The 15396-nt window shown below is 42.1% G+C and overlaps 1 protein-coding gene across 4 annotated transcripts in view; it reads right to left on the reverse strand.

The window, feature by feature from the left end:
• ANK3 (ankyrin 3) overlaps positions 1-15396 on the reverse strand; it is a 461267-nt gene that overhangs the window by 90725 nt on the left and 355146 nt on the right. For 2 of the 4 annotated variants that reach the window (XM_036336813.1, XM_036336812.1), the window contains exon 24: positions 6993-7046. The exons of the other annotated variants lie outside the window; for them this stretch is intronic. In XM_036336813.1, the coding sequence (XP_036192706.1) occupies positions 6993-7046 (54 nt within the window). The remainder of the gene's footprint in view (positions 1-6992; positions 7047-15396) is intronic. 4 annotated transcript variants of the gene reach the window in all.

The following is a 15396-nucleotide window of genomic DNA, read 5'->3' on the forward strand; positions in this document are numbered from 1 at the left end:
TAGTCTTCTCACACCCAGGATTTCGGTTTGGGGTTTATGCAAAAAACCAGCAAGTTACTTAATCTGAAGGATAACTGCTCCATTGGGGAACTTTGAATCCCACCGATTTGCAACTGTTTCTAAACGGATCAAATGAACAACCCGGCCCAGCGGCCCCCAGGCCTGAACCCTACTCGGAAAGCAGAGATCCAATGGGAGTTCCAGCGGTTTGGAAAGGGACCATAGAAACTGTTCTTGAGTCATCAATACAAAGAGTTAATCGCATAAAATACTTGGCCCAGCTACATATGCATAACATGACCTCACGCGGAAAAACCACATTCCAAGAGTGACAGGGCAGGTTTTCCAGAGGCTTTTGCCCCGTGGGACGTTTCCCATCCTTGCAAACTGTAGCACAGGCCGTGGCAGAGTTCCTTCCGCCAACAGGCAAACTCTGTCTCCTTTTTACGACTCTCATTCTCTTTCTGGACACAAACTTGGCTGGCCCCGTGAGATTTCAAAAGCGTGTGTTATGTTTTCTCAAAGTTAAAGTGATTCATCCGCTCCAGCCATATTTTCCAGTTCCTTTCTCAGCACCATTTATACTTTCCATTCATTTAAACTCAGGAAACCACAAGAGCTCATCTTTTTAAACTACCAATCAAGTCTAAAAATACACTGTCGACTACTGTTGTGTTTTTTTTCTTTCCCCAAATGTAAAACTAAACAGATCAACTTTCTTCTGCGACCCAGGACCAAGAGATTATTTTAAGTAACCATTTACAGCTGGGCTAATTTTCACAATCACCACAAATGAGACAAAAAAAAACAGTGCACACCAAGTACAACTTAAAGATCTTACTCTGTCGCCAAGCCATGTTCACCAGGATGGGGCGGATCAGATGTTTCCTGAGGTTTCCAGGAATTCCTTAACCAGTGATTTAGAATCTACCTCCAAATCAGCCCAAACAAACCAGTCCCTGGGGTGTAGCCACCGTCTTCACCACCGCCGCCGAGTTCCTCTCAGCATCTCCGTCTCCTCGTAGGCAATGGAGGAATTACACATCTTCTCCTACTCATCAGAGCTCAAAGATTTTCAATATTTCAGACCAAAAAAAAGAACAAAACCTGGCTACTCTTAATTGAGATTAAGATCCTTTTGATTACTCCGCAGACATCCTTTTAAAGCGCCTCCTGATTGGATTAAAAACTCCTCTGGCAAGCCTCTAGCAGGACCGAATGGTGACATAAATGCAAGCCCTGAGTTATTTGTATGTAAATATGAGGGCAGCTCCAGTGTAGACTTTCGGTAATTTGATACCAGTGCTCCGTGCCTAACCGGGTAACCGAGACAGCCTTAAACCGAGGAGAGCCAGGAGCGAGGTGCTGCATTTAATTAGGAGGTGACTCTTCTCCCACGTGGATGAGGAGCCGGCCAACCCAGGTAGAGGAAAAACAGAAGAAAACAAAGCAGCGGCCCAGCGGGGAGTGGCGGGGAGCTCCCGGCAAACTTTCAACTTTGTTCTCAGCCGGGACACCGGGAGCCTCGGTTATTTATGGTCCCTGTCAGGTGGAAGGAGGGGGAAAAAAGAGAGCGAGAGGGAGGGCCTGCCCTTGAGAAGAGGTTGTGAAACTGTGGGGCCGAGGGAAGCAGCAGTGATTCCCAGAGCTCTCCAAGAAGCTCTTGAGAACGCACTTCTCACCCATCACCGCTGCTTTTCAGCAGGAGTTGGAGGAAGAGGAGGAGTGAGACCAGCTAAGCGAGTGGATGTTCTGCTTTATGTGGGGGCACAGGTTCTTTCAACTCTTCAACACACTCAAAGGGACTCACTGGCTCTCCCTCTTGGGAGGTCCCTGGAGAGAGAGAGGGGCAGGGGGCGCAGTGGGCTGGAGAGGCCAGTGGGGCGGCGGGGAGGTGTTCCCTTCTCGGGGACTCCCGCCCCTTCCCAGCTGCCCGACCCTGTTAGTGCTGGCACCAAGCGGCACTCTGCACCCTCCACCTGGGCACACGCAGAGGCGACTTCTTTCCTCTTTTTCAGCACAACTGGAGACGGGCTAGAAAGGAAGTAGAGGGTTTGAAACGGTCTCGCTGAAGTAAGTGGTCTGCAGCCCTGTCTCACGACAGTGCCTCTACCTCTTGGATTGTTACCTAAACATACTGACATTTGAAGCTGTAGAACCGACGAAGTGGGAAACGGATTTGGTTTTCCTGGGTAAACGCATAAGTAACTGCATCAATAAATGACTCATGGAATATGAAGATGATGGGACTCCGACACCCGGTGTTTCCATTGGGCCAGCCCGGCTGTAACCAACATTGTAAATACGCAGAAACGCAAGGGAAGCCCTTTATAATGCCTGGCGCATATGGAAACATATTCCCAAGCGCAATCCTGGGGAAAGTCATGGTTAAAATGGAGAAAATGTCCAAAACGGACTGCAATGAAAAAAAGGTCCTTCCTGCGGACTTGTTGGCCAGCCTCTCTGGCCGCTCCACCACACACACCCAGCCTGCCCTCTGTTATGCAGAACGATTGCAGCCCAGGGAATTCCTGAAAGTCTTTTAGACTTTGAACCACTGCACAGGGTGCATTCTCCTGATGGAACCTTGACCCTCTTCTGCATCTGAGTAATTTCTCCAATGTTTGACTCTTTCTAGAACTCCTCCCACCCTCACTCATCATCTTAAGTGAGATGGCTCTCCGGTGGGCTTCCCTTATCAGAGTGTGTTGCCAGGAGAAACATCTGCTTTGTGTCTCCCACTGGATGGTGAGATCCCCCAGATTAGGAACCAAATTTTTCCTGGGCCTGGCATATTGTAAATGCCCCATAAATATTTGAATTCATGATTACTTTTATTAATGAGGTTGGTGGTTGTGTTTTCTTTCCCATCTACATGCTACAGTCACTTAGCACTTTTTTTTTTTGCATGTCAAGCTTGATAACTGGTTGGTATACAGTAAAATGTCAATAAAATTAAGTTTTCATTCCTCTTTACCCATCCTTCTTAGACTTCAGAAATGGTCACTGTAAAACCAAAAAGAAGCCTGGGGTTGGAGTAGCCGTGGGAGCTGCCAATACATTTGGTCAAAGATGAATTAAAATAGCATTATGACATTAAAAATTATGCACCTACCACTTTAGAAAAGTGAAGCCCTAGCTGGTTTGGCTCAGTGGATAGAGCATCAGCCTGCGGACCGAGGGGTCCCGGGTTCCATACCGGTCAAGGACGCAAGGTTGTGGGCTCGATCCCCAGTAGGGGACATGCAGGAGGCAGCCAATCAATGACACTCTCTCTCATCATTGATGTTTCTATCTCTCCCTCTCCGTTCCTCTCTAAAATCAATAAATATATACATATGGTATATATATATATAGTGAAAACATTTTTCCAAGTTAGGGAATTCAGAAATAAAGGCATTGGTATTATGTTGATGCAGTTGGGCATGGTAGGTGCTCTGGATTAAAATCCAAGTTCCACCGCTACTGATTAGGTGACCTTTGAAACACTCTACTCTGAGTCAGTTTCAACCTCTACAAAACTGGGATAGTAACTCTGCCTCTATCCCAATAACCTTTTGGGAGGATTAAATGGAATAATGCGCAAAGTAAGGGTTTAATGAGCACTAATTGTTACTAATATTCTGTGACTCAGTTTTCTCTAGTGCCCAAGCATCTGAATGTATGAACTCACATAGTTAGCATTTAAATTGCTACTATATATACTGGTAAGGGCAAAAATCCAACCATAGCAGGAATTTGTCCCTACTCTCTACTGGCTAACACAGGGCCTGGCTCATTATAGACAGTCAACAAATATTTCTTGATTGAATGAAAGAATGAACAACAATAATAAAACTAACTTATTTTCCTTTCAATAAACACAATAGTCTATAATTATGACACACTACTTGGTACAACACACTACTGTACCAAGTTTAGAAAATAATGAGATAAGTTGTGTTAAGTGATTTATAAACTGCCTCTAATCCATTCTATAATCCAAAAAATGTTTTATTAGTGGCAGTTTCTAACCCAGCGATGGCGAACCTATGACATGCGTGTCAGAGGTGACACGCGAACTCATTTTTTTTTGGTTGATTTTTCTTTGTTAAATGGCATTTAAATATATAAAATAAATATCAAATATAAATCTTTGTTTTACTATGGTTGCAAATATCAAAAAATTTCTATATGTGACATGGCACCAGAGTTAGGTTAGGGTTTTTCGAAATGCTGACATGCCGAGCTCAAAAGGTTCGCCATCACTGTTCTAACAATACTTCTTATACAAAGGTAATTCTATTAATGGACATCACTCACACAACATCAGATATATTTAGTTAAAATATATACAGGGGTGGCCAAAAGTAGTTTATAGTTATAATACAATAATTCATAACACAAGAATAAACTGTTTTGTATATTCACAACTGCAAACCTACTTTTGCCCACTGCTGTATATTACCAAGAAACACAAGTTTTCACTTACTAAGAAGTACCTGAGTGGGTTTATGTTTCCTAGAAGTGTTTGGTACACTGGCTTGACTTTTGAACAATAGAATGCAGGGGAAATGATTATGCATCACTTCTGAGTATGAGTTAAAAGAAACCTTATAGTTTCTGCCTCAGTCTACACACTTATTTGGGGAAAGCCAATCTAATTGTAAGGCATTTGACTGCCTTGAGACCATCATGCTTGTGAAGAAGCTCAAAGTAGCTGTAAAGAGGTGGCTCAGAAAGACAGAGATGCCCAGGCAATCCCCAGCCATTCCAGCCTTCTGAGGTAACAGACCTTTGAATAAAGACACCCTATTGAACACCCTGCCATGTTATTCCTGCCTCGGCTGCTATCTGACTGTAATGTCATGAAAGATCTCCAGAACCCAGCTGAGCCCAGTCAACTCACACAACCGCGGGAGATAATAATAATAAATTATGCAGCTGAGTTTAGAGATGGGTCGTTACATTGTAATAATTAGTGGAAACAGAGCACAATGAGAAATGAGAAGGTCCAAAGGTAAGCCAAAGAGGTCGCACACTGGTTGCCTAATGCATCCCTAGTGGGTTAGAGTTAGCTCCGGAGTGCATTATATGATTAGGGTTGACAAGTCCAGGGGAAGTACACTGGTAAATGCCACTAGAGGCCTCATTTTTTTTTAGTATTGATTTTACGCCTTTCAAAATTAGAAGCACTGATGTTCTTTTTGTTAATCCATTTCTGACAATATAACACCAGAGGCTGGAAAATGTTAAAAGAACACAAAACACCTCAAGTCGACTTTGATCTCACCATTAACCAAATAACGAAAGCTGTTCAGAGGCACTTCAATGCCCCGGCTATCTCCTCTTCCTCTTCCTCCTCTATCATGACCAGGCTAAGAGAAGAGGTTCCTGTACCACAATCAAACTTTCAAAGCTTCATACACTTTGTCTACCAGGAAAGAATACAAAATAAAATAAAGGACAGAGGAGAGAAAGAAAGATAATACATACATGAAAGGATTATCAGAACTGGCCGGTCGATTGGTGTGCCCTCATTCCTTTTTAGATTTCATGTCAACGGTCCAGTGTCAGTACAAGGTGGAATACATATACCTAAGCCAAGTTCCTTGCATTCTTACATTATGCCCACTAACATTCCTTTTTAGGCTGAACAGAGGAAACAGTTCTTGGCCCAATATTTAGAAGTGTTTTCATGTCCCAGGAGTTCTTTTTTCTCTTATTTATTTATCTATCTATCTATCTATCTATCTATCTATCTATTTATTTATTTTTGCATGTGATTTTCTTCTACTCTTTTCCCCCTTAAGCCCATAACCAAGAAATACTTTTGTTACTTTTCCAGGAGTTGAAAATTGCTTTCCCATCTAGATAGGACTAGAATCATAAAGAAAGTTCCTTAAGGTAACTAAACCAAATTATATTGTCAGAAACTTTGCTTAGTTCCTCTGCTGTGAAATGCAGAAATCTCCCCGAGGTATAAATTTTGTAATATTATAAAGTTGAAATTAAGAGTATAGCCGAACCGGTTTGGCTCAGTGGATAGAGCATCGGCCTGCGGACTCAAGGTTCCCAGGTTCGATTCCGGTCAGGGGCATGTACCTTGGTTGCGGGCACATCCCCACTGGGGGGCGTGCAGGAGGCAGCTGATCGATGTTTCTCTCTCATCGATGTTTCTAACTCTCTATCCCTCTCCCTTCTTCTCTGTAAAAAATTAATAAAATATATTTTTTAAAAAAAGTATAAAAACCTTAAATGATTAATACAAGACGTCCAAATTACATAAGATCTTTTAAAAGCTAGATTAGAAAAAATAAAGAGGAACTCAACCTTTATACTCTAGTGATTTATTATGAGTTGGTTTCTTACTAGAAATCAGCAGAGTCTTACAGATAAGGAGTTAATGATCAGAATTTAGGAGATTTAAATTTACTTGTTGTAAGAAAAGTGATAATTTTTTTTAAATCACCACACAGCAGAGAGAGGAAATGAAAACTGTTGGGAAAAGAGATCCTTTAGCCATTTCTTGAGTACATAATAGAAAAGTAGAATGAGATCACATCATTAAAATCAACACTGCTATTTATTGAGCATTTACTATGTTCTAGGCACTATTTGGTGCATTATAAGTATTATTTCATATAATTCTCACAATGATATTATAAAATAGAATGATTATCTCTATTTCAAGATATAACCCAGTTCACACTAAGAGTAAGATTACTGAGAATGTGGGGAAAATCAAATTCAAAATCAGTTGGTTTGATACACAGCTCTACTTTTAACTACTGCAATATGCTATGCTATTGAATAAATACTGTAAGAGATTGGTAACCAAATGTAAGCTCCGTGAGGACAGGGGTTTTTTTTCTATATATTTCTGTATCCAAAGCCCAGAAGAGTGCCTGGCACATAGTACATGCTCAGTAAATGTGTGCAATGAAAGTTCAGTGATTGCATCTGGAGATGGCAACTATATTACCAAAGCAACAAGAAGACGGGAGACTTACTTTTCACCGACAACTCTTGTACCTTGGGAATTTTATACCATGTGCATCTACCACCTATTCAAAAAACGAATAAAATTAAAACAAAACAAAACAAAACAGGGACTGCAGGCAAGTAATTAGGCTGTGTGTTTCGTTCACCTGAAAAGGTATTTTGACATATAAAGATCTGCCAGGTAGATACTAAGATGTGTATGTGCACTGGCAAATATCTGGCAAACATGGATAGGAAACTCAGTATTTTAGATATCTGACCTTATTTACATCTTTAAGAGATGGAAGAGAAGAAATGAACTAAAGTAGAAAGGAGATACACAATACTCGTGTACTTCTGGCAGTTTCCCAGTGTTCTAAAGCAGTGGTTCTCAACCTGTAGGATGTGTTAGCATCACACGACCCCAAGTGAATCTGATGCTCCTGGTCCAGGGACCACACTTTGATAAACACTGTCTAAAGGATCCTTACAAACGAATGGCAAGTCTCTAATGGTGGTATTGCTTCTACAGAATTAAATCTATTTTCCTGGTGGGAATTAATAGAATAAGTAAAACATCAGCTTTAGCAACTGAATTCAATGAATCGAGTGGAGTGTCTCCAAATTTCAGTGCATATATTTGTATCACCTGGAGACCTTGTTAAAATGCGGATACTGATTCCACAGGTCAAGGGAGACCCTGAGATCCTGCATTTATAACAAACTCTTGGGTGACCGCAACCACACTTTCAGTAGTAGGACAGTAGAGCACTGGACTGGTACTTATGTTATGAGTAAAGCCAACTATTGCCTTTGAAGCATTTAGTTTCTAGTAAAAATGTTAAGATCAGGGCACAAATCATAATACAAAACTGTACTACGACTCCTGCTGGCTACGATTTTAGTGCTTTGTATATGCTAGACATTGTGCTAACTGAGCATTTTATATGCATGTCTCATATAACCCTCAACCCTGTGAAGCAGGTACTATTGTTTTCCTTCTACTGGTGAAAAAACCAATAGTGGTTTTTTCATAAGAGGTTTGGTTATTTTTCAAAACTCACATGTCTAGTTGGTGGTAGAGTCTAGGTTAGAACCCATATTATCCAAGTGACAAGCAACATACCATATATATTCATTAGTTGTTAAAATTCAATTATTTGTTCACCTATATATATTTTTCTACCCGAAGACCCAAAATCTCAAAGTTCTCCCTTTTCCTCTCCTGCTTTATTCCCTAATTCTCATTCTGCAGTATGAAGCAGGATAAGTAGTTGTATGCATTTAACAACAAAAAAGAGGAACTGCCATTTAATGAGCACCTACTATCTGCCAGTCACTGTTATAAATCTTTCATATATTTTATTTATTTTCATCTTCACAGCAGCTCCGTGTGGTATTACTAACCTCGTTAGAGATAAACCAAATAAGAGCCAGCACATTTTATTTTTTGAAGGTTCAAATAAGAAACATAAAAATGCAAAAAAGCTTTGAAGAAAAATTATTTTCCATCAATTCAAAGCCTTACTGAAAAGATGTTTTTCTCCACTGATATTTAGACAATAGATTTTCACCATGGAGAATCCAAATGACTATATTTGCTCCCATGTCTTTTTCTCTCAACCCCCTGATATTGACATTCTCAGAAAAGCAAGGAAATGTGAGCAGAAAGGAAGAGGAATACAATAAGTTTAGGACCCGGATCCACTCAAACTTTAGGTCTAGAAGTCTAATTCTTTCTTGGAGTCACACAATAGTTAATGGGAAAGTTACTTAGATTCCGGATTGCACATATTTCACTTTGCAATTTGCACTCGAGATCAAGAGCTTGTATTAAGCAAGGCCTCCTCTGAATGTTCTGAGAGATGGGTACCAGGAAGCTGGGGATGTGCAGGTGACGGAATGGTGCCCTTTGCTTCAGGCGTTCCTGTGTGTAGCACAGGCACTTGTGTTTGGCTGGAGGCCCAGAAGGTGCTCATGACTCCAGTACCTTCTTGAGATGGTTGGAGACTCAGAGAGAGGCTGATGGCCCAAGCCCAAGGTCAAGCATGGAGTGAGCGTTCTGTCCTGCCCCCTGCACCCTCCACTTGCCCTCCCAGTCAGGAATGAGCAGATACTGGGGTCTCGCTTTAACCATTTGTTTTCCAGCACCTTCTGGCAGTAGGAGGGGGTTCTTTCAACACATAAACTAAATGCTGGAATATAACCTTTTTTTCATATGAGAACAATGGGGTAAGTTGAGAAAATGTTGAGATGAGCCATGAGTGGAACAGGTGGTCTTAAGAAGGCTGAAGAAGTGTGTGTCATTTTAGGGGATTCCTGTGCCGCTGTGGGAGGGCCAGCCTCCGCGGTCTTTCATTCCCTTCTCTGGCATTATATGCTCAGAAGATCCTGGCTTCATAGGTGGCCAACCAGGAAGCAGGCTCGGATGGCAAAATTGGCACATCTCTTAGACAATAACAAGTTGCTGTTGTCCCACAGAACAAACGACTCTTGTTGCTCAGGCCGAGTTGTCTTTTTTAAAAGAGAATAAAAGTCAACTCGCTTCTTTACTCTTGAACATGGTGCTGTTCTTTGTGGCTAGATGTGCTTCTTTAAAAAAGCTGCATAGCAGTGTACTGCTCCTTCATTCAGGCTAGATAGAGTTGCTAAAGCACGCAAGCATGACTCAGTGTTGGAACTTTTCCAGACGTGGCAATGAAAAATGTCCCCTGTGATCTCGGCTGGGTTAATAAACAAACTCATCCCAGAAAAGCAAAAGAATCTAGTGTCTTTCCTGTGAAGAGGTAGAAAGAGACAATGTTGTGATAGAAGCTATCATTTTTCATTTTCTTTTCAATATTCCTTAATCCTAATCCAGAACTTCTCCTCAGCCATCTAAATAAGAGTGGACAGTACACTCACCGACTTGGTCAAATGAACTCCTAAGACGGGCACCGGAATGCAGCTAGGAAGGGCTGCAAGGTTACTTACACCCTCCGCATGGTCTAAAACCTATGCCACTTGTAAGATGACTAGATGATGAATAAACTACTAGCCACAAACTAGCCCATTTCAGGCACTGAAATGTTGGTTCTTACTTGCAGAGAAATGAGGTAGCTAAATTCAAGGTGGCAGTGTCCTGCCAATTGGTTCTTTCTTCTAGTCATTCTGTCTTAGTGATTTATCCATCCCTGACTCCAAAGCCGGACCTCCTTAGTCTCAGCTCATTACTTAGGTGCCTGAGGACCGGACCGTATGTGAAAAACAGAACCATGAGCGCTGTCCCCAGGTACCCTGTATACTTTGTGGGCAAGGTTTTGGCCTCTTCCTGCTCTTGTATCCAAAGTGCCTTCCACTCTGCAGGGCAATACACACCTGCTTTTTGTTTTGTTTTTTTATATTTCTGACCTAAAAGATGTGTATATACAAGGTAAAGATACCAAGCCTGTTGTCAGTTCTCATTCTCACTGTGGTTCTGGCCCAGATGGTCAGACCACCCTTCCCATTTGTCGTCCCCAGGTTCTCTGCCCGCTCCTATTCCCAGCTCTCTGCCCTTCATCCTCAGTGCGGATGCTTCCCTTTCTTCTCTGTAGTAAGGAAGCCAGGGGGAGGGGAGGGAACTAAGGTGGTCAGATTAGACCCACTTCCATACGAAGCAGGTCAGGCTTTCCACATAGATGGGCAGAGATTAAGATAATTTGGCAGGGGTGAGGGGGAGAAGCATGCTCAAAATTACAATGTGTTTTGGGCAAATGAAAAAACAGCCCATTGTCCTTAGCCAATAAGCATGCTTAATTCTGTGCCATCTCTTAAGACAATCCCTCTGCCACCCATTCCACAAGCTTCTTGGGGGGAAAAAATACACTCACTGTCTGAGCTTTCTCCCCTGCATTAGAACTACTTCTGAGTCTACATTCACAATGTCATGGGCGTGTCAGATGCTGAGGTCACCAGGGAGCCGCTTATTGCCTGTGCTCATCTGACTAGACCTTCCCAGGGGAGGTCCTCTCAGGGCTTCCACAAGAACTCACTCTCTGGTTTCCCCCTCCTCTGTTCACCCACTCCCTCTCCCATATCTTTTAGCATTCCTCTTCCTCCCTCTCTTAAATGTCAATGCGCCCAGGGTTTTCTAGAACATTTCTCTTCCTCCCCGTGCCCTGCCCTGGGGTCCGCATCCAGGCCAGTGCGTGCTGGGCTCTGCCGTGGAGGCCTCCGCTTCTCTGTCTCTGACACTTCAACCAAAAAAAGTTTTCTGAATCTGGAACACGTCTTTCCAATCTCCACCCTCTATCCCCCAAAAGTTCTGTTTGTCCAGATTCTATCTATGCCTTAAAATGGTTCCTTCTTGAGGCCTTCAGTGATCTCCCCTTCTTTCAAAATTCCTCGTCACTTTATCTACTCTTCCCTTACAGCATCTCATTGAGTAGAAAGTCAAAGCAGAAAAACAAAAATCCAATTCCAAATTCCTTACTATGTGGTCCTGAACAAATATCTTAAACTCTTTGAGCCTCAGATTCCTTGATGAAATTAGGACTAACAACACTTTAAATTAGGACTGAGTGAAAATCAGGAGTAATAATGGTACAGGCAATGCCCACAACCACTTCGACAAAATTAAGCAAGATAAGGTACCTGGTAATTAATGTTTCTGAGGTCTCTGGGCTAACCCCTTTATACATTCTCTCATTTAAAACGTATAGTAACCCAACAGTTGTGGGACTGTTCCCTAAACTAGCAGGCACCCCTGAGGTGAGAGCAGAGGTTCAGGACAGGGATTTGAGTATAAGCCCTGCACTGACTATGATCTTAATCAAGTGTCTTCCTTGATGGAACTAACTTTCCACCTCTAGAAAGTGGGAAAAACCAATGGCTCTACCTTAGGGGAATCACTGTGAGTGTTAAGAGACATCACACATGAAATGTATGTAGCTTAAGGCCTCGCCCATAGAAAGGGCTCCATAGACAGGTAAGTAGCTTGTTTTTGATGTTGAGAGTGTTCACTGATTTGGAATCCTGAGGAGGGACAGAGACAGGAAATGTGTGGAGGCTGACCAGTAACACACTCATCCAGGAATGAGGGCCTCTAGGACAGTGACAAAGACAGCTCTGCCCCCCTGGGGCTAACAGTCTAGTTTGGAAGAAAAGAAACAAAATTACTCACAAATTGTAAAACTACAGTCTTGGGCCAAATCCAGCCTGCCTCCTATTTCTGTAAATCAGGTTCTGCCACAGAGCCACGCCCATGTGCAGAGGTTTTGTCTTCTCAGCTTTTGTGCAACAAAGGCAGAGGTGAGTCACTGGGACAGAAACCACGTGGCCTGAAAATGCTAAAATATTTACCTTTGGCCCTTCACAGGAAAATATTGCTGCCCCTGAAATTTATGACTAAGACACTGAGATGAGCATTAGAAAGAAATAAAAAAAAAAAGTGTGACTGAGAGGAGAGTGGAAAAGAGGGAGCCAGGGGCCACATAGGACTTACCTATCTCAGAAAGGGACTGAGTTTTTTCCTAAGTGCAATGTAAAGCCTCGAGAGATGTTTATTTCAGTTGTGTATTTGTGCTATTTTGGGGTTTATCTGTATTATTTGTGGGGGGTGCCTACTTTTTTCATGAAATACAACAACTACACAGATAACTATGTAACATGTAAATGTATATTTTAACAAGCTGTTAATCCAGGTTAAGAAATAGAACATCAGCACGTCAGAAGCCTCCCGCATCCTCATCCCAGTCACAGCCTCCTCCCATCATTAATCACTTTCTTTACGATATTCCTCTCCTTGTTTTTAAAAAACAAAAACACAAAACCTCACAATATACTTTTACACTCTTAGCGGACTTGGATGAATTTTGTCTTTGCATTCTCCACAACCCAGCAACTACAATCCTAGGTTCCTACCCTACAGAAAGGCACACGTATGTGTACCAGGAAACATATATAAGAAGATTCGTAGCAGCTTTGTTTGCAAACTGGAAACATTTCCATTAATAGTAGAATGGATCCTTTAATTATGGCATAGGCAGACAATGCAACATTACATAGAAATGAAAATAAAATATAGCTATATGCAACAGCATGGGATGAATCTCAAAAACATAACTATAACTCTATGCTCTGGAGGGTTTTAAGCTGGGGAATGGAATAGCATGGTACAACATATACTTATGAAAGATTGCCGAGGGCGCTGTACAGACAGCTTGGTCTGTGGGTGAGAGTGGAAGTGGAGCCCTGGGAAGAGGCTCCTGCAGTCAGGATTCTATGGGAGACATGACGCGGGGGGGGGGGGGGGGGGGGGGTGACCATGGAAGTGCAGAGGAGAGAGAACTCATATGTATTCTGGAAGTAGAACTGATAGGACTTGCTGATGGACTGGGTATGAGTGGTAAAAACAGAGAAATGACACCTAACCACAGGTTTTGACTTGGGTAATAGACCTATTTACTGAGACGGAGAAGGGTAGGAAGACACACTGACTTGGAGGGGTATGTTTAGGGCATGCTGGGGTAAGGCATCTGTGAGAATCCAACGGAAATGTCAAGTACACAGCTGGGAAAGTGGATAGTGAGAGTGAAAGTCAGGAAACAATTCCAATTCCAAAGATGGGATGAATTCTAGTTGAAAACAAAGGCCTTGGTCCCACACCACAGATCCTTTTCTCCATCGGGAAATTCCTTTAATTCATTATTTTTTGAGATGCAAGTATACCTTGGGGGAAGTCATTACAAAGCTGTCTATCAACTCAATACATAGCCTAGGCCTGTCTCAATGGGAAGGCGTTTAGTGGAAGGAAAAAAGAACATGGCAGGCAAATTTTCTCCGTTCTGCCTGTTTCCAGAAATCTGTAGCCCTAGCCTTCCCTTGAGTCCCCTTCTACTTTGATGCACCTCATCAAACATGTACTGAAGATCTGCTGTGTGCCAGACACTGTACTAGGTTCTGGGGCTACCACAGAGAATAAAGTCATTCTGACTTTATCACTAAGAGTGGCATGCAATTATGTAATGTCTATTTGAAAGGTCAGTCATGAGCAGAGAAATATCAAGCAAAGGGCTAGATAATTTAAGAGGTATTTGTACAACGATAACATTTCAGGTGAAGAACAATTTCTGCATAACAACCACCACTCCCATTACCACCTGGGGCAAGCTAGTCGCCAAGGCTTCTTTTCAGACCTAGAAAACTGAAACCGTCAGAGTCTGATGTAACTATTGGGATGTCAAGATTAGGATAGCAGGTCAGTCCCAGGCAGGAGGGGTCCTGAAGGGTACTTTCCTGGTGCCTTTCTTGAAATCCAGCTTCAATATTCCCCAAAGTAATTTCTCCTACTTTTTTGAGTTTCAGATTGTGCCAAGTAAAATTCTAGCTGTTCTCCCCTAACTGAGAATACTTGGATATATATTTACTAAAATGACTTGCTTTTGGTTCTTAAAGTGTATTCTAAATCATGTTTATATTTCTTTTGCTTGACTTTGCACCTTGGTCGGCATGTTTCTTTGGCCAAGAAGGCCAGACGAAGGGATAATATTTCTATTATAGTCTCATTAAGGCCTTGAAAAAATAATTCTTATTACCTTGTGATAATTTTGAAGAGCATTATTTATTCCCTTTCCTATACACTTTTTTTTAAAAAGGAGTTTAAAAATAGCACTGGCCTGGTAGGTCAGTCAGCTAAAACATTGTCCCAATATGCCACGGTTGTGGCTTTAATCCCCGGTCAGGGCACATACAAGAAAATAAGTGGGACACCAAATCATTGTTTTTTTCTCTCTCTCTCCCTTCATATTTCTCTCTCAAGTCAATAAATAAAAATTAAACAAAAAGAAGTTTAAAAAGTCATTCTTGGGTCCTATAGACAAGAAAACAGGTCATGTTAGAGCAGGGGTCCTCAAACTACGGCCCACGGGCCACATGCAAATACAAATATTGTATTTGTTCCCGTTTTGTTTTTTTACTTCAAAATAAGATATGTGCAGTGTGCATAGGAATTTGTTCATAGTTTTTTTTAAAACTATAGTCCGGCCCTCCAACGGTCTGAGGGACAGTGAACTGGCCCCCTGTTTAAAAAGTTTGAGGACCCCTGTGTTAGAGTATCAGGGAAAGAGATCATCTAAAACCACTGACAGTCAGATCTGTCTCCTTGTCTAGCTCTGCCAGACCAGGGTATCACCTGGTTGGACAGGCCACTCAACATGTATTTGGGCGTTGCTCCTTCATCCACATAATGGAGAGCATGGGCTACATGAAACTGACCCAGCCCTTTCAGGTCTTTGAAATCTGTGGATTTTGATTTGCTGTGGCTTCTACTGGGCACTGAACTTGGCACCAAGGTGAGCTGAGCATGACTCTCCTCATCCCTCATGCCACTCTAATATAGGATGGAATTTTATTTATCGTATCTCAAACCCATACCTACTTGATAAAAACTTCTACCACATGTGTATTTAGAGT

Source organism: Myotis myotis, unplaced genomic scaffold, assembly GCF_014108235.1.
Source record: "Myotis myotis isolate mMyoMyo1 unplaced genomic scaffold, mMyoMyo1.p scaffold_m19_p_15, whole genome shotgun sequence".
NCBI lineage: Eukaryota > Metazoa > Chordata > Mammalia > Chiroptera > Vespertilionidae > Myotis > Myotis myotis.